This window comes from Panthera leo, chromosome F3 (genome assembly GCF_018350215.1).
Source record: "Panthera leo isolate Ple1 chromosome F3, P.leo_Ple1_pat1.1, whole genome shotgun sequence".
NCBI classification, from domain to species: domain Eukaryota; kingdom Metazoa; phylum Chordata; class Mammalia; order Carnivora; family Felidae; genus Panthera; species Panthera leo.
Window position 1 is genome coordinate 16,177,266 of NC_056696.1, and position 19,190 is coordinate 16,196,455.

Consider the following 19,190-nt stretch of genomic DNA (forward strand, 5'->3'; position numbering starts at 1 on the left):
CTGAAATTTTAACAATCAGCTTGCAAGAGCAGGTTAAAGCCAGCTCCAGTACAGTACAGTGTTAGGTCTCTTATTTATTTTTCTTGTCTTACTGTACTAGCTAGGACTGCCACTATAATGACAAATAAAAGCCATGATAGTGAATATCATAGTCTTGTTTCTGATTTAATGAATGTTTCTAAAGATTCAGTATCAGGTAACCTTGCTTCAGGTTTTTGATAGAGAGCTTTAAGGAAGGTTTCTTCTATTTCCCTAAGAGCTTTCATGATGAATGAATGCAACATTGTTTTCAAAAAGACTCTTCTACATCTATTGAAATGATCATGCAATTTTGTTCATTTAGTCTTTTAATGTAGTGAATTACACTAATATTTTGTCTAATGTTAAAATCAACCTTGCATTAATGGGATAAATCCAACCTAGTACAATACATTTTGTAATACACAATCTTAGATTCAATTTGTTAATATTTTACGATGTTTGAATCTTTGTTATTAAATGAAATTGGCCTATAGTTATTCTTTCTACTACTCTCCTTAACTAGTTTTGCTATAAAAGTTCTATCTCTCATAAAATAAATTAAGCAGTTTTCCAACTCTTTATATTCTCTGAACATTGTATAAGCTAGAGATTACCTATTCCCTAAAAGTGCAATAAACCTTACCTTTTAAAATATCTGAGCCTAGAGTAAGGTGGGGGTGGAGAAAGGAGGCCTATTTTTATTACTTACTCATTTTTTTTTCAAAATAACCATTGATCTAGTCAAGATTTCTATTTTTTTTCTTGAATTAATTTTGGTAATTTACACTTTGTAAGAAAATTGTCTATTTCATCCAAGTTTCCAAATGTATTGTTATAGTTATTTATAATATTTTCTAATGATTTTTGAAGTCTTAGCTTTTCCTTTGTGAATGCTCTATTTTTTTTTTTTTTTTTTTTTTTTTTTTTTTTTTTTTTTTTATTTATTTTTGGGACAGAGAGAGACAGAGCATGAACGGGGGAGGGGCAGAGAGAGAGGGAGACACAGAATCGGAAACAGGCTCCAGGCTCCGAGCCATCAGCCCATAGCCTGACGCGGGGCTCGAACTCACGGACCTCGCGAGATCGTGACCTGGCTGAAGTCGGACGCTTAACCGACTGCGCCACCCAGGCGCCCCAAGTGAATGCTCTATTTTTAAAAATTCCAAATATTATTTATGCTCTCGATCTCTCTGATATTATCAAATATCAAAAATCACCCAATATTATCAAAGGTTTTTCAACTCTGTTGAAAGCAGATTTGGGATTTTTGTTGTTGCTGTTGTTTACTTTCTACAGTTTATTTATTTTTTATAATTTACATCCAAGTTAGTTAGCACATGGTGCAATAATGATTTCAGGAGTAGATTCCTTAAGCCCCTTGCCCATTTAGCCCATCCCCCCTCCCACAACCCTTCCAACAACCCTCTGTTTGTTCTCTATATTTAAGAGTCTCTTCTTATGTTTTGTCCCCCTCCTTGTTTTCATATTATTTTTGCTTCCCTTCCCTTATGTTCATCTGTTTTGTGTCTTAAAGTCCTCATATGAGTGAAGTCATATGATATTTGTCTTTCTCTGAGTAATTTCACTTAGCATAATACTCTCTAGTTCCATCCATGTAGTTGCAAATGGCAAGATTTCATTCTTTTTGATTGCCAAGTAATACTCCATTGTATATATACATATATACAATCTTCTTTATCCATTGATCAGTCAGTGGACATTTGGGCTCTTTCCATACTTTAGCTATTGCTGATAGTACTGCTATAAACATTGGGGTACATGTGTCCCTTTGAACCAGCACACCTGTATCCCTTGGATAAATACCTAGTAGTGCAATTGGTGGGTCATAGGGTAGTTCTATTTTTAATTTTTTGAGGAACCTCCATACTGTTTTCCAGAGTGGCTGCACCAGTTTGCATTCCCAAGCAGATTTTGGTTTTGTTGATCCTCTCTATTGTTTCTTTATTTTCAATATCATTACTTCTACTTTTTTCCTACTCTTCTTCTACTTTCTTTGGAAGAAAGTTGTTCTTTTTTTCTAACTCCTTGAGTTAAATGCCTTGCTTATGATTTTCAATGTTTCTTATATTCTATTATATGTATTAAGCTAGAATTTAAATTTTAGTTTTATTCCACAGGCTCTGACATGGACTGATCCTCTTGTCACCTAAATATTTCATAATTTCTAGTGTAACTTCTACGACCAACATATAATTTAAAGAGTGCTTCTGTTTTCCAAATTATAGGGGATTTTCAGTTCTCTTTTCATTACTACTTTCTAATCTTATTTAATTATGTTTAGAGAACAAACACACATGCTCTAGATTCTTTGATATTTGTTGAGACTTCCTTTATGGACTTAATTGTGATCAATTTTTTAAAATGTTCCATGGGAGCATTAAGAAAATACATATTCCTGGGGCGCCTGGGTGGCTCAGTCAGTTAAGCATCCGACTTTGGCTCAGGTCATGATCTCAAGGTTTGTGAGTTCAAGCCCCGCCTCAGGCTCTGGGCTGACAGCTCAAAGCCTGGAGCCTGCTTCGGATTCTGTGTCTCCCTCTCTCTCTGTCCCTCCTCCTCTCACTCTCTGTCTCTCTCTCAAAAATAAATAAATACTTAAGAAAAATTCTTGGCGGGGGCACCTGGGTGGCTCAGTTGGTTAAGCATCCGACTTCAGCTCAGGTCATGACCTTGCAGTTCATGAATTTGAGCCCCTCATCAGGCTCTGTGCTGACAGTTCAGAGCCTGGAGCCTGCTTCAGATTCTGTGACTCCCTCTCTCTGCCCCTCTCCTGTTGATACTCTGTCTCTCTCTGTTTCTCTCTCTCTCAAAATAAATAAACATTAAAAAATATTTTAAAATGTTTTTAAATGTATATTCCGTATTTTCTGGAAGTCATTGTTATTTTTAATTTTCTTCAATGACCATATTTGCAACCTGAAAAAAAAAAAGGTGACTGAATAAAAAGAGATAATTAGATCATGACTACAAAACTAAAAAATCTTCAAAGGAGTGATAATATTATTATTAAGCACTTATTATATATCAACTTAGCATGTGCCAATTACAGTGATAAGATATTTATATTTACTGTCTTTTTTAATCCACACAGCATCCTACAAGGAAAATACAATCATTATCCCCATTTTGCAGATGAAGAAACAGAAGCACCAAAACATTAGGTAACTTGCCCAAGTCACACTGCTAATCACGAGTGAAGTCTACATACTTATCTACTGAGCTATATCGTCATGTACACAGATACCCACATTTTCATATATATGCATATGTATATAATATATGTAAAATATAAGCAGGCATAGCAAATTCATCCAACTTTAAATATAGTACATAGCATCTTTAGGTAGTCATAAGTAATACTGATGAGAGAAAAAAGACAAAATACCTCTGGTGGTTTTTTCGTTCAGATTCACACCATATTTTGCCAAAGCTCTAATCACATCACTTTGCCCAGCCATGCAAGCTGCATACAACAAATTTCTCCCAATGATGTCTTCTTCCAAGAGTAGCTGCATGGCCTGTTCATGATGAGGGTTCTCAGGATCCTCAAAAATCTTCTGCAAACCTTCTACATCCCCTGTGAGGGCAGGTTGTAAGACAGGATTAAGGGTGCCTGTTTCTTCTGGTTCTTTCGATTCTCTTTCATCATCACCTTCTTCTTCTTCATCATCTTCTTCTTCTTGCTGTGAGGAAAATATTGATCTTTCTGAACTCTCTGACTCTGGAGGTCCGTCTGGCTCCATTAACTCCAAAATTACCTGAGGCCAAAAAAAAAAAAAAGTAATAGAAATCTCTCAGACAAATCAGTATTTGTTTATTCCATTAGTCAGCTGATAATATAGATAGGATGAAAATACTTAACTGGCTGAAAATAATTATAACAGTAAATTCAACAGGAACAGAAGAAGAAACAGATCAATGTGGGCTAGATTCATTAGGAAAAGATTGAAAGAGAAATTGAAAAGAATGTTAAAGAGACTCACCTGCCTAAACAAGGGTCCATGTTGGGGAAAAGTGAGAAATATAGTGGGATTATTGGAGCCAGATTAAAACTTTAAACGTTAGGTACTGACACTGACAGAATTATTCACTCAGTAATGCTTACTGAAAGCTTACTAATATACTACGTGCTATGTAGGCACTAAGTAAATTACAAAGAAGAATCAAATTTATTTCCTGGCCTCAGTGACTATGTCAAAGGAGAAAATATCACATGCACAAAATAAGTGTGATAAAAGGTAACAAGTGTTAAGTATCATAAGACATGAAGTATGCTATGGTAGTTCAGAAGGGATGAGATTAATTCCAGGTACAATTAATCACAGAATTCTTAGTGTTCCCTCTGGCAGAACACATATTAAATTGGTAATGATTCAGAGAACAGTAGCCTTCATATGTATAAGTCCCCTTCATATGTATAAGAATGTTTGTAGGGGCACCTGGGTGGCTCAGTTGGTTAGGCATCATACTCCTGATTTTGGCTCAGGTCATGATCTCGCAGTTCAGGAGACTGAGCCCCAAGTCCGGCTCCATGCTAACAGTATGAAGCCTGCTTAGGATTCTCTCTCCCTCTCTCTCTGCCCCTCCCCTGCTAGCGCTCTCTCTCTCCCCCTCTCTCTCCAAATAAATAAATAAACATTTTTTTAAAATATTAAAAAAAAAAAAAAGAATGCTTGTAGCATCACTGTTCAAAACAACAAAAATCCCAGGCAGGAAAAAAAACAAAGCCCACGAACAGGAGCATAAACTGTGGCATATTCACACGAAATAATATATAGTAGTTAAATGAATAAATTAGGGTGATACCATGTGGTCAGCTTATAACACGGCTCCCAATGACCCTCACCCTGCCTCCTGGTATTCATACCCTTGTGTAATTCCCTCCCTTTGAATGCAGGCTGGATATAGCAACTCTCTTCTAATGAGAATACAGCAACAGTGATGGGATGTTATTTCCATAATTTAGTTATAACAGACTGTGACTTAGGTCTTGTTGGTATTCTCTCCCTGGCTCTTCTCACATAGTATGATGGACAGGGCCACTTTTCAAGGAACAGAGGGCAACCTCTGGCCAACAGCCAGTAAGGAATGGAAGTCCTGAATCCATTAGCCCATGAGGAACTTAACTCTGACAACAATCATTGATAGAGTTTGGAAGTGGATCTGCCCCAGGTGAACTTTGAGATAACTGTGGTCCCATGCAACACCTTGACTGTAGCCTCATGAGAGACACCAAAGTAAAAGATTTAGCTAAGTTGTGCCCTGATTCATGAGTCAGAGAAACTGGGAGATAAAGAACGTGTGCTGTTTTAAGCTACCAAGTCTGGGGGTAATTTGTCACACAAAAATAAATAGTTGAAGCACACAACGATATGAGTGAATCTTAGCAATACAATATTAGTAGGAAAAAGTAAATCCAAAAGACTATATGTATCAAGATCTATTTTTGTAAAGTTCAAAGCAATTAAAATTAAAGTGGACTTTTTAGGAATGTGAATAGACTCAGTAACACTAGTTTTTAAAAAAGAAGAAAAGCAAGGGGCACCTGGGTGGCTCAGTCAATCGAGTGTCCGACTTCAGCTCAGGTCATGATCTTGCAGTTCGTGGGTTCAAGCCCTGCGTCAGGCTCTGTGCTGACAGCTCAGAGCCTGGAGCCTGCTTCAAATTCTGTGTCTCCCTCTCTCTCTGCCCCTCCCCCACTCGCACTCTGTCTCTCTCTCTCTCTCCCTTTCAGAAATAAACATTAAAAAAATTTTTTTTTAAAAAGAAGAAAAGCAAAATTCAACACAAGATTCAGGATCATGTTTATGGTGGGAGGATAGGGGGAAGACACAGGAAATGGGATAAATGGCTTCATATATTTAGTAAAGAATATGGCATTTAACCTGGGCCATAGAGAATGGGAAAGATTTGGTCATTCAGAAGTCAGAAGGAAGGGAAATCTACTGAGGCAGAATAACATCTCTATCTCACATAGCCCTACACTAATCTCTACCTTCACTAAATGTATATACTTGTAGGCTGTTGAAGTTAGGAATTCTTTGATTACAAATAACAGAAAGATAGTAAGATCAACTTCTAAAAGTAAAAGATTATTCTCTCACATAACAAGAAATTTAAAGGTGGAAATGGTTCATCAGCTAACTCTCCACCCCCAACACACACACACACACACACACACACACACACACACACACACACACACACACATATATATTCTTAGATAACCCCAATTGAGAGGATTCTAGTGGAAGATAAGGCTAACATCCCACCATGAAGGCCAGATACAAGACCCTCCTCCTCTCCATCGCAGCACAAGCTTGGAGGCAAGAACACAAATTAGGCTCGACCAATCAGCTGCTCAGTCCCAGGATCGTGACACTTCTTTTAGTGTTGTTTTTTTGATCGCTGCATTTTTTTACTGACATATAACATTGTATTAGTTTAAGGTATACAACATAATAATCTGATCTGTGTATATATCATAAAATGAATACAAAATGATTATAAAATAAGTTAACATCTATCACCTGACCGAATTACACAACTTTTTTCTCGTGATGCAAACTTTTAAGATTTAATCTCTTAGAAACTTTCAAATACAATGCAGTATTGTATTGAATTCAATACAGTATTGTTAGCTATAGTCACTGTGCTGTACAGAACATTCCCAGAACATACGCATCTTATAAGTTTTTACCTTTTGACCCCCTTTACCCATTTCACCGACCCCTAACTCCACCTTTGGCAACCACCCATCTATTCTCTGTGAGTTCAGTTTTTTTAGCTTTCACATGTAAGTGACCAGGATCTTGATTCTGGGACATATGAACATGGGACATATGAACATGAGGCCAGTCATTCGACACAGTGACAACAAGAGTGTACTGATCAAACTTCCTCCTGGGTACCTGCTTTGGTTCTTGCAGTCTGCCCCTCCAGAGCTGCCTTGGTTCCTGCTCATTTCTAGGCTCCTCGTTATCATATGGGCCCCTGATACATTACTCGGACACAGCTGTCTTCTCCCAAATCTGATCTCCCCTTCTTTAGGAATAGAGCCCTGTTCTTTATTCTTTTAATCACACATTAAAAAAAAACAATATTTATATTGGAATACAACTATTTCCCAGTCTCCCTTGCAACATGGTGTGGCCATATGTCCAAAAAGTACACATAAGATGTAAGTAGTGATATAGTATGAAACTTCTAGGAAAGTGTAATTCCTTCTCACTGGATTGCAAGCATGCACACAGCCATTAGCTTGCACAGCTAACTTAGACCAGGAGGTAGGTGTCCTGTCCAAATACATATATATTATTTAATATGTTATATTGTATATAGCATATATAATTTTTTTTAAAAATTGTTTTAATGTTTGTTTATTTTTGAGAGAGAGAGAAGAGAGAGAGAGCAGGAGAGGGGTAGAGAGAGAGGAAGACACAGAATCCAAAGCAGGCTCCAGGCTCTGAGCTGTCAGCACAGAGCCCGACTTGGGGCTCAAACTCACAAACTGGGAGATCATGACCTGAGCCGAAGTCAGATGCTTAACCTGAGCCACTCAGGCGTTTTCCTAGTACATATAATTTTTATTTGTATTTTATATATATATATATATATATATATATATATATATATATATATATGTTTATATCTCGTTTCAATTTTCCATATGTAAATATATATATAATTTCTATTAATAGGGTAACCAAATAACTTATTGTTCAGTAGTAATGGATACTTTGTCCTGGGAACATTGCATTATGGGGTATACTTGCATGTATGTTATTAACCAAAATACTATTTATCCTTACTACATGTAATATACTGATGTTTTTATTTCCATTATATTTTTTAAGGCTGGGTGTCACCCACCAAATTGATTTCATGACCCACTAATGGGGCACAAACCACACTGTGAAAAAACATTAGTTTTGAATAACCTCTGCGGAACTATAACAGGAAATCAACAAGAGAGAATTTAACAGAAGTTAGACACCATGTGTTTGTGGTTAATAGCTTGGGTGACATATGCTTCAATGCACCTAGAGCAGTTCCAGTTACATCTGTTCCCCTGCTGTAATTTTCAATTGCGTCTTCTTTTACTCTCAAAGGAATCAATTCCTCTTACACAATTAGTTGTTTTGTCATCCTATTAATAACACTGTGATCTTCTGGAACATATCTGCTATAGATACCCGTATTCAAACCTTAGAGAACAGAGGCAAAATGTGTTTAGAATGCCTTTCCTCACTGGCCTAGTAGGGGCCCTATGAGACCTTGAAGATACTGAGAAAATCCTATTTATAGCTCATATGTATTCCTGTTACTAGGCCTAGAATACTTTTTTTTTTTTCTCCTCCATTCCTACTAGCCAAATCCTATTTAGGCCAAGCTATGAACCTACTTTCTTCCTAAAACTTTCTTTGACTCCTCTCTAGAATGCACATGGGTCTCTGCCTCCTCTGATCTTTAAAGGCCATTATATATAGTCTGTACCCTACAACTTACCAAATATGGTATTATATTATTTTCTATTTGTTTCAAGTATAGAAGACATCTACTTAATTAGGTTGTAAACTGGGTGGGTACAAGAATCAATCCTTACATTTCTCTTGTGTCATTTTTTAATTTTTTTATTCATTTTTATTTTTTTTTAAATATTCATTTATTCTTGAGAGAGAGAGAGAGAGAGAGAGAGAGAGAGAGAGAGAACAAGTGGAGGAGGGGCAGAGAGAGAGGGAGGCACAGAATCTGAGGCGGGCTCCAGGCTCTGAGCTGTCAGCACAGAGCCCAACACAGGACTCGAACCCACGAACCATGAGATCATGACCTGAGCCAAAGTCAGACACTTAACCGACTGAGCCACCCAGGCGCCCCTTGTATCACTTTTAGACTTACCACAATTCTCGACGTGTGTGTGCAATAACTCTTAACATCAAGCTTGCAATTCCCATTGCTTTCCTTCACAGCCAAGAACCATGGGTTTTGGAGTCAGAAAGACTTGAGTTCACAATCCCGTCCTGCAATTTATTAGCTGCATAACACTGGGTGATTTACCTAACCTCTTGTAGGAATAACACTAGACCTGGTTTATATGATTATTCTGGGAATTAGATGCATATGCCAAGCACATGGTAAGCACTCAGCAAAACATCGTCATCATTATATCATCATTCCTCCAGCAAAAGTATTCACGAAGCAAAAACAAAGATGGTAATGCTATTATTTCTTCTTTTTCATTAATACACATTTGTCCTATGTAGGGTGTGAGGAAATGGTTTTCTCCTCTACCACCAACAAACACTCAATTACAGACAGATTATTCTGCATCTAGAGATCAGTCTGGTCCCAAGTTAATTCAGAGATTTGTAAATAAACTAAATCAAATCTAGAAATATGATTCAGGCCAGAATACTCAAAGCTCCCCTTGATAAACCCTTGAACGGAGCTTATTTCCAAATCAGCCCACAATTAACATGATTATGGCAACAGTTCTCAAATTCCTTGATATCAACGCTCTTTACACTCTTAAAACTGAAGAACTCCCCAAATTTTTATGTGGGTTATATCTACCAATATTTACCATATTAGAAAAAAGTATTTAGCATATTAGAAATTGAAACTTAAATCTTTAAAATGTTTATTAGTTCATCTTAAAACAATTACACGTTAACATACAAAACATAGCTGATGGAAAATAACTATATTTTACAAGGAAAAGTTGATGAGAAGAGTGGCATTATTTTATATTTTTGCAAATCTCTTTAATGTCTGGCTTAATAGAAAAGCCACGGGTCCACATATCTGCTCCCGCATTCACTGCCATGACATGTGATGTTGTGATATCACAGGTGATGTAGCCTCCAGAAAACCACTGTAACATGTGAGAGAACAAGAGTACAAAGGCAAATAATGTGTAAGAGTTCATATGAAGATAGCTTTACTGGCAAACTCCCTGAAAAATGTCTTAAGGATCCCCAGGGAATCCTCAGACCATACTTTGAGAACCAGTGGATTGGACATACCTAGGACTTAAGCCATTCTGGTTTATAGTCAAAGCCTCAAGACTATTCTAGTATAAATCTAGACTAAACTGCAGTCAGCCTTTCTGAAATAAAAGGACAAAGTGAAGTCTTCCAGGGCATTTATCCTTAAGCCTACCTTTTGAAAGACAACATCTAATCAGGAGAATAAAAGTAAACTCTCCTGTGATACGTTTGATGGTCTACTGATGATTATGTCCATCGTACTGATTTTGAAGACAGAGCAAAGAGTTCTATTTTTTATGATTTTTTTTCTTCTTATAACATTGAATTTTTAGACTATTTTACAGCATTTTTATTGTGAATGTAGGTACTAATGGCATGATCATAATAATATAGCTTTTCCTTTCTTCTTTGTATCTATATTCTATTTAACTCAACTTCCTTACTAAAATTTTTGTTTTAGAAAATATTTATTTTCCATGAGAAATATGTAATTTACGTCTAACATATAATGGGTTTATGTTTTTTATTGTTAAAAGGATTTAATAAACATGTTCTTAATTCTCCGTTTTAATTTCTAATTCTTACTATATTTTTAATGCTTACTGTATGGCTGTGTATAACCCACATAAAAGAAAGCTCTTTGGGATCATTAATTTTTTTTTTAAGTGTATTTATTTATTTTGAGAGATAGAGAATGCAGGGGAGGGGCAGAGACGGAGAGAGAGAATCCCAAGCACAGGGATTCCCTGTACAGTCAGCATAGAGCCCCACACAAGGCTCCATCCCACTAACCGTATCATGACCTGAGCTGAAACCAAGAGTCAGACACTCAACGGACTGAGCCACCCAAGCGCCCTGGGATCAGTAATTTTTTAAGAGTGAGGGCCGCCTCACTTCTGTGCGTCAGAAGGACGTGCTTTTTAGTCTTTATTTTGGTATTTATTAATTACGTGACTTTTCTGAACTCCCTCTCCTTATTTGTGCAATGAGAGTAGCGCCTGCTCTGCTTTACTTAATTAGTGTTGGGAAACAAGTCCATAACTCTTCCTTTTAACTATAAAGTGTGAACTCTTTTCAAGCTGCCAAAGTACTAATAATAGAAAATCACATAGGCCGTGGTCTCTACCCAATAACTAAGCCATTCCCAGAAAGCCATGAGTAAGTAAACCAGCAAAGACAGAGTGAGATAAGGGATATAATGGAACAGAGCTTTCAGAATAAGAGGCTGGACAGCTAAATTATACTCGGAGACAGGGAGTTCGGAAAAGGCTTCCCAGAAGTCGTGACCCCTCATCATGGAAGAGTAGGAGTCTTAAAATGAGGAGAAAAGGGCAATCCAGGGAAGGAGAAGCATAAACAAAGGACAAGGAGGCACATAAGCTTGAAGTTATGACAGAGGAATAGATCTTAAGGGCCCTTTAGGCTAACTGAATTTTTTCTTCAAAAAACGTGGTCCCTCGAGGACTTTAAGTCCCAGCTCAAGAAGACACCAAAGGGCAGCCCTGGGCCCCGGGGGTTAAACAAAGAAAGGCCTGAAGAAGAGGAAACAGAGTGGCAGCCACACCGCGCGTCCCAGCAGGTCCCGCGGGGCGGGCGCCAGTCACTTCTGGACACCCGAGTTCGCCTTCCGGCCTGAACCCCTGAGGGACCCTCTGGGATCCCCGAGGCTGTCCGCGGGGCGAGAGCCGCTACGGAAAGCTCTAGTGAGAGGCAAACCCCGAGGACGCCGCGGCCGAAGCCCGCTCCCCCTGCCGCTCCCGCCCCAGCTGCAGTATGAAGAGACGCCCATTCGTCCCCGGCCCCCACCCAGAGCGCCCACCGCGGCCCTCCAAGCGGGACCCCGACTCACCGCTCGTCAAGCCCCTGGCTTCCGCGGTTACCATGGCGACGGCGCACCCATGCGCCGTAGCGCCGCCCCGAGCGCTGCGGTTCCGGCAGCGCGCAAGGGTCAAGGTTGCCAGCGTGTGGTGAGAGCGCGGGAGAACACCGGTAGGAATTCATCCAAGTGAGTTAAATGCGTCCAGATCGGTGGCGTGCGTGTTTTTTTTATTTGGTAAAATTTTCTATAATATGGTCTATGTTTAGTTTACAACTCAAAAAAATAAAATAAAACTTGGGGCGCCTGGGTGGCTCAGTCGGTTGAGCGTCCGACTTTGGCTCAGGTCATGATCTCGGTGTCTGTGAGTTCGAGCCTCGCGTCGGGCTCTCTAGTGACAACTCAGAGCCTGGAGCCTACTTAGGATTCTGTGTCTCTCTCTCTGCCTCTCCCCGGCTCATGCTCTGTCTCTCTCTTTCTGTCAAAAATAAACATTAAAAAAAATTTTTTTTAATAAAACTTAAAAATAAGGCGTGCACATTGGTTGCCGGGCGCATCTTAAATCTTCTTTTTGGCCTTTGAACCAAAGAATTTTCCAAAAATATGAGGATGCTTTCTGAAAACTAGCAAAGATTGTAATTATAACACGGACAGCTTGCTTAATTTTCTAGTCTGTTGGGGGTCTCTGTCTTATGGTTTGTGGTCATTGTCACCTTGCGTTTCCTGAGAACTCACAAGTGCCAAGTATGTGTGTGAGGATCTTGGAAATTTACCTATCATTTGGTTGAGGAATTTAAGATCCAAAACAGACAAAGTTTTAATCGGGAATGAGACAAGGGCTGGAACTGGAGCATCAAAAGAAGCCAGCAGAGGGGCGCCTGGGTGGCTCAGTCGGCTAAGCGTCCGACTTCAGCTCAGGTCATGATCTCGAGGTCTGTGAGTTCGAGCCCCGCGTGGGGCTCTGTGCTGACAGCTCAGAGCCTGGAGCCTGTTTCAGATTCTGTGTCTCCCTCTCTCTCTGACCCTCCCCCATTCATGCTCTGTCTCTCTCTGTCTCAAAAGTAAATAAACGTTAAAAAAAAAATTGAAGAAAAAAAAAGAAGCCAGCAGAGAAGGGTCACGCTTACCCAGAAATTGTGTAAATGTCCATATTAATCACAGAGCGAAGACTTCGAAGTTTTGGTAGTAAAGACAACTAGTGAAGAAAAACGTTCGTTTCTTTACTATTTCTACCAGAAAACCTTTGAGGAGATAATATTTTAGAAGAGCCCAGAACATTTGAGCTGAAGACTGAATAGCCTGTTTTAAAATAAATATTTGTTCTAAGACCCAAGCAAAATATTGCTATCATAGATCTGAACTTATAGAATAAAGAATAAAGTTGAAAAAATGTTTAACTATAATTATTAACTTTTTCTTATTCAGAGTAGTTACAATAGTCAAAATATTAAAGTTCAGCATTACAGACAGGAACAATAGTCTAGAAGCTTTGTCATCTGTTCTCTGGCTCCTGCCATCACCATGCAGCACCTTTGCTCTGCTTAAGCACCGGTTTCCTCCTGAAGTTGTTGGTGGAACAAGACCTATTTAGGTACACAATGTATTATAATATGTATGTACTATGTGTTTCATAGCCTGGTTGGAGTTTTTTTTTTTTAATATCTGGATGGAAGATGACTTCTGGTGAATGATCGTGCATGAATCGTGCATGAATTAATTAATCTTCATAGGGTCTGAAGAATTCCCAAATACGACTGCTGATGTAAAGGCTTAAATGGATTTAGATCCTGCAAGTTAAACAGAATTCTTAAAGATTGTTTTTAGTGCTCTGAATGCTAGAAAGGATAGAAAGACTCTAAGTAGGTCCAAGAAACCTAAAAGCAAAGGGCCTTGTTCTCCTCTTAACTCCACGTCAGAAAACAGCTGCATGATTCATTTAGGCAAACCAGGTTAGAAACAGCCTTATAAAGGAGAATCCTGGCCTGAGGGTGACCCAGATGCCACAGAAAGACTTCCATGATCCCCTCTGACTCCTATCCCCTGCCCCCCAAGTTTGGCATAAGAATTTTCTTTTTTTTTTTTTTTTAATGTTTTTATTTATTTTTGAGACAGAGAGAGACAGAGCATGAACAGGGGAGGGGCAGAGAGAGAGGGAGACACAGAATCTGAAACAGGCTCCAGGCTCTGAGCTGTCAGCACAGAGCCCGACACGGGGCTCAAACCCACGAACTGTGAGATCATGACCTGAGCCGAAGTCAGACGCTTAACCAACTGAGCCACCCAGGCGCCCCTGGCACAAGAATATTAAAAAAAGCCATTGGATCCGAAGGGGCCAAATGGATGTGCAAGAGACAAATCTTAGCAACAACCTGTGGGTACTAACAACTGTACTAACAATGCAGCTAAGACAGTGAAGTTCTGGTATACAAAAGCTGAAGGAGCAGAGGAGTTAAAAAGTATTCAAGCCCCCTGGAAATTAGGTCTGCTCCAGAAAATTATGGTAGGGGGAGAGGTTTCCAAATTGATTGAAATTATTTTTTTCTACCCTAAGAGAACGGGGCTTCTGAATAGAAATTATGTTAATTATTATTGTATTTCTTGAATTCCATAGTTTATAGCTTAGGAATCATGTTCTTTATACAGTGTTAATTTCTGATGAAATAACAGGATAGAATAACCAGTTGAAAGTTACTCCAAGGTAACTTAATATGCTAAATTAATAATTATATTTCATTGATTGATGGCATATCACATGCTAAGTACTACGCTACTATCGCTAATTTCCATAGCAACTCTTCGAAGGTGGTATTCTTATTCTTGAAACTGACACGCAGCAAAGTTGAGTCACCTACCTAAAACCATACAACTAGGAAAGGGCTGAACCAGGATTTGAACATAAGGCAGCCTGGTTTAAATCACCACAGATTGCCACTGGTTAGCTATAAACTAATTAAATATTAGGGATGCCTGTCCAAAATGGTAATTTGATTTCAAAATGATCTATTTGGAGCCATTCTTTGGGCCGTAATTAGATACTAATGCCATTCTTGGAGTGTCGCTGAAGAACTACTTCTGCAGATCACTCATCTCCACAGTTGAGAGAACGTCCATTGTTTTTGCCTGTTGTTCAGCTTTCCACCCCTGGTTATAGCACCAGTTTTCCAGGAGGGAGCCTCCTTGGTACACCCTCTGTCCATGTGGTTGGGCGGAGCTAATCGCACTCCAGACTGAGTCCTGGCCAAGCAGTGCTTCCTACACTTGGTTATAACGTAGGATATAACGTCATATATCTTGGTTATAACGATCAGGTCAGGAAAAAAATCATAGAACACAAATCAATGCAATTAAGCTAATCCTGAATTTTTGCCAGAGCTGTAAGTAAATGGGCATTCTTTTCTTCAGCAGGGGTTGATGAGGTCAGCCTCAGTTGTTACTGGCCGTCTTGCCACCCTGTGGGGAGAGTTTGACAGAGCAATGGAAGAGCCAAGAAGTGAACAAGAGATTGAAACCCGATGCCATCACTTGAGCCCTGGTGGTAGACATGCCTGAAGCCATTTTTTATTTTCCTTTTTCAGGTATTACAGTCAACTACTTTTTTCAGAGTCATCCAAAAAAGGATTATATTTCTGTAACTTGCAATATCAGTGCCCCATGATGTGGAAGGGGAAAAATACAGTATGGTTTTATTTTAGAAATATTCTATCCTTTGGGGTAAATACATGAAATTTGAGAAGGATAAAATTGCAGTTAGGTGTTTCACTGGTGGATGAACAACTGTGCTTGAATATCACTGGTTAGAGGATCAATGTTAACCTGGAGGCAGGTTTCTAGCAGGATGCTCTGGTGTTCTATCACCCTCTCCATCTCAACATCTTTGTGTCGGTGACTTAATTATAGCCCTATAAGGCATACTTGTGAGATGACCCAAGGCTCAGAATAGTAAATAATGTGATAGAGGATGGCAGAATGAAAATCTAAAATCAAAAGATAAATAGAAATGTAATAGGCAAAGAAGTGGGAAAAGGCATTCCGAAAGAAATTTCTAAAAAGGCATGGAGCCACAAAAGAAATAGCACAATAAATTCATAAGTAGATTGTAACAGGCAGAGAATATGTGGTTGGGAGAGAGGCGAGAGATGTAGTTAAAGGGGTTGGAAGAGGTCAGACGGCAATGTGGAAAACAGTTTGGAGGAAGACAAGACACAAAGAGAAGCCAAGAGTGACTCCCAAGTTTCTATCTTGGATGACCAGATGGCTAGGGGTCTTCTAATTTAGAGATATTGTGATACTTTTAGAGTTAGAATCAGGGTGATGTGTTCAGTCTTCGACAAGTAAGGGCAGCAATTTCATTGTGCCTCTAGCCAACATACATTTGTATCTAAAGCTCAATAGATAAGACTGGGATATAAATTTGGGAGTCATTGGCATATAAATGTTAACTAAAACCTTCAAAGAGGATAGAATCATCCAAGGTGAATGAATAAAAGCATAGAGGGCTCAGGGCAGGCCCGGGGGACAGCCACATTGAGGAGTAGGAATGGGAAGATAGGGAGAGAATGAACAGACCCAGGTGAGTGTAGCAACACAGAAGCCAAGGAAATCATTTCAAAAAAGGCTGAAGAAATGACAATGGAATTTGGCACTTAGGGGTAACCTTGATGGGATCAGTTTTAGTGAAGGGTGGTAGGCAAAATCAAGATTGCAGGGGACTGAGGAGCGAATGAAGGAGATCAGGAAGTAGAACCACTAAGAATAGAATATTCTAGCTCTGAAGAAGTAGAATAAAAAGCTTTTTAAGAAAACTAATTGCAGGAAATATCTTTATTTTTAATGTAAGATAATTTTGGCATTTGTCAGACGTAACATCAGGGTAATTGATTTCACAACTATATTTGGAAACAAAGTGGTGGCAGTGACTATCTGCTATTCTTTTGAAAAGTTTGAAAAAGATGTAGAAGAAAGAAATTGCTCAGAAGTTAAAGGAATACAAAGTATCAAAGGAGATGTCACTGCAGGGAGAGGATCACAGAAGCCTAAGTGTATCTATAGTGTGACAGCAAGGAACTGTTAGAAAGAGAACATTAGGGGAAGAGGTGACTGATGAAGTAAGATCCTAAAAGAAATTAGAAGGTAAAGGGCTAGAGTATCTATGGAATTATGACCTCAAATAGGAAGAACTTCACTTGGTCTCCTAATTTTGAAGTGAAAAAAGTAACAGTGGCTTGGATACGGATAATTTTTCATCCTATGGGATTTATAGTTGAAGAAAACCAAGCCTGATGACCTTAGACCAAGTATGCTTAAACTGAAGGAGGAAGGGGTTAGGGGGTGGGGGGTGAGAACAGCATGAAGATTTGGCAAAAACAAGTAAAAATTGTGGTGGCGTTGAAGAGGTGATTGAGATTGAAGACCATGAGTTTGAAGTGACCCCAACCTGCACAATCAAGTGATTTTCTCCAGCAATGCTCAGACACCCAGTTTGGTCCGAAGTTGGTATGACAGAAGGGTAGAGGTACATGTGGATGAAAGTGCTGGGGAGAAAATTAACTCTTTCTTGTCCAGAGAAAAGTTGGCCCTTTTCCCTCAGCTTCTGGAAGGTAATTTCTAAGCCCTTGGAATGTCGGGCCTGTCTTTGTTTACCTGGAGCCCTTGAGCCATATACTATGATGGTCTATGCTAACTATGTGGTATGTGGGGCCTTGGGCCATGCAGCATCACTCAACCTATGCATGGGGTGGAGACTAACCATTTCTACAACTCTTATAGAGGGTCCTTCTGCTCTGACCCTCCTGCGCATTATAATAATTGTATCTACCTGACCTATGAGGATTAGGTTATGTCATCTAGCTCGTATTGTGTGTATGGGGGAAGTGGGGCCATCCTGACATCCTTACTGCAATCAGGGAGCCCAGTTGTTTTTTTCTTAATTTAAATACAAGTTAGTTAACATATAGTGTAATAATGATTTCAGGAGTAGAATTTAGTGGTTCATCACTTAACATATAATACCCAGTGCTCATCCCAACAGGTGCTCTCCTTAATGCCCATCACCCATTTAGCCAATCTCCCCACCCAACACCCCTCCAGCAACCCTCAGTTTGTTCTCTATATTTAAGAATCTTATTGTTTACCTCCCTCTCTGTTTTTATCTTTTTTCCTTCCTTCCCTGATGTTGGTCTGTTTTGTTTCTTAAATTCATGAGTGATGTCATATATTTGTTTTTCTCTGACTTATTTTGCTTGACACAATACACTCTAGTTCCATCCACATTGCAAATGGCAAGATTTCATTATTTTTGATTGCTGAGTAATATTCCAGTGTGTGTGTGTGTGTGTGTGTGTGTGTGTGTATACCACATCTTCTTTATCCGTTCATCAGTCGATAGACATTTGGGCTCTTTCCATAATTTGGCTATTGTTGGTAGTGCTGCTATAAACAGTGGGGTGCATGTGACCCTTCGAATCAGCATTTTTTTTATCCTTTGGCTAAATTGCTAGTAGTGCAATTGCTGGGTCATAGGCTAGTTCTGTTTTTAATTTTTTGAGGAAACTCCATACTGTTTTCCAGAGTGGCTGCACCAGTTTGCATTCCCACTAACAGTGCAAAGTGTTCCCTTTTCTCCACATCCTTGTCAACATCTGTTGTTTCCTGAGTTGTTAATTTTAGCCATTCTAACAGGGGTGAGATGGTATCTCCTTGTGGTTTTGGTTTGTATTTCCCTGATGATGAATGATGTTGAGCATCTTTTCATGTGTTTGTTAGCCATCTGGATGTTTTCTTTGGAAAAGTGTCTATTCATGTCTTTTGCCCATTTCTTCACTGGATTATTTGTTTTTTGGGTGTTGAGTTTGATAAGTTCTTTGTATTTTGGATACTAACCCTTTATCTGGTATGTCATTTGCAAATATCTTCTCCCATTCCATCAGTTGCCTTTTAGTTTTGCTGATTATTTCCTTTGCTGTACAGAAGCTTTTTATCTTGATGAGGTCCCAGTAGTTCATTTTTGCTTGTCTCTGGAGACATGTCTAGTAAGAAATTTCTGCAGCCGAGGTCAAAGAGGTTGTTGCCTGTTTTCTGTGTAGGATTTTGATGGTATCCTGTCTCACATTTAGGTCTTACATCCATTTTGAATATAATTTTGTGTATGGTGTAAGAAAGTGGTCCAGGTTCATTCTTCTGCATGTCACTGTCCGGTTTTTCCAGCACCATTTGCTGAAGAGACTTTATTGCATTGGGTATTATTTTCCTGCTTTGCCAAAGATTAGTTGGCCATATGTTTGTGGGTCCATTTCTCAGTTCTCTATTCTGTTCCATTGATCTATGTGTCTGTTTTTGTGCCAGTA

At 39.1% G+C, this 19,190-nt stretch overlaps 1 protein-coding gene and 1 long non-coding RNA gene across 4 annotated transcripts in view; one reads left to right on the forward strand and one right to left on the reverse strand.

Moving 5' to 3' along the window:
• The window catches only part of ANKRD45 (ankyrin repeat domain 45), a 49,672-nt gene extending 37,736 nt beyond the window's left edge, over positions 1–11,936 (reverse strand). For both annotated transcript variants that reach the window (XM_042925762.1, XM_042925761.1), the window contains exons 1-2: positions 11,881–11,936; positions 3,428–3,800 (exon numbers count right to left, since the gene is read on the reverse strand). In XM_042925762.1, coding sequence (XP_042781696.1) covers positions 3,428–3,785 — 358 coding nt within the window. In that variant the 5' untranslated portion in view covers positions 3,786–3,800; positions 11,881–11,936. The remainder of the gene's footprint in view (positions 1–3,427; positions 3,801–11,880) is intronic.
• A 12-nt stretch (positions 11,937–11,948) lies between these two features.
• LOC122212075 overlaps positions 11,949–19,190 on the forward strand; it is a 30,825-nt gene continuing 23,583 nt past the window's right edge. The window contains exons 1-2 of one of the 2 annotated variants that reach the window (XR_006198966.1): positions 11,949–12,036; positions 15,250–15,422. This is a non-coding gene — a long non-coding RNA (uncharacterized LOC122212075). The remainder of the gene's footprint in view (positions 12,037–15,249; positions 15,423–19,190) is intronic. The other variant, XR_006198967.1, reaches the window with a different exon arrangement.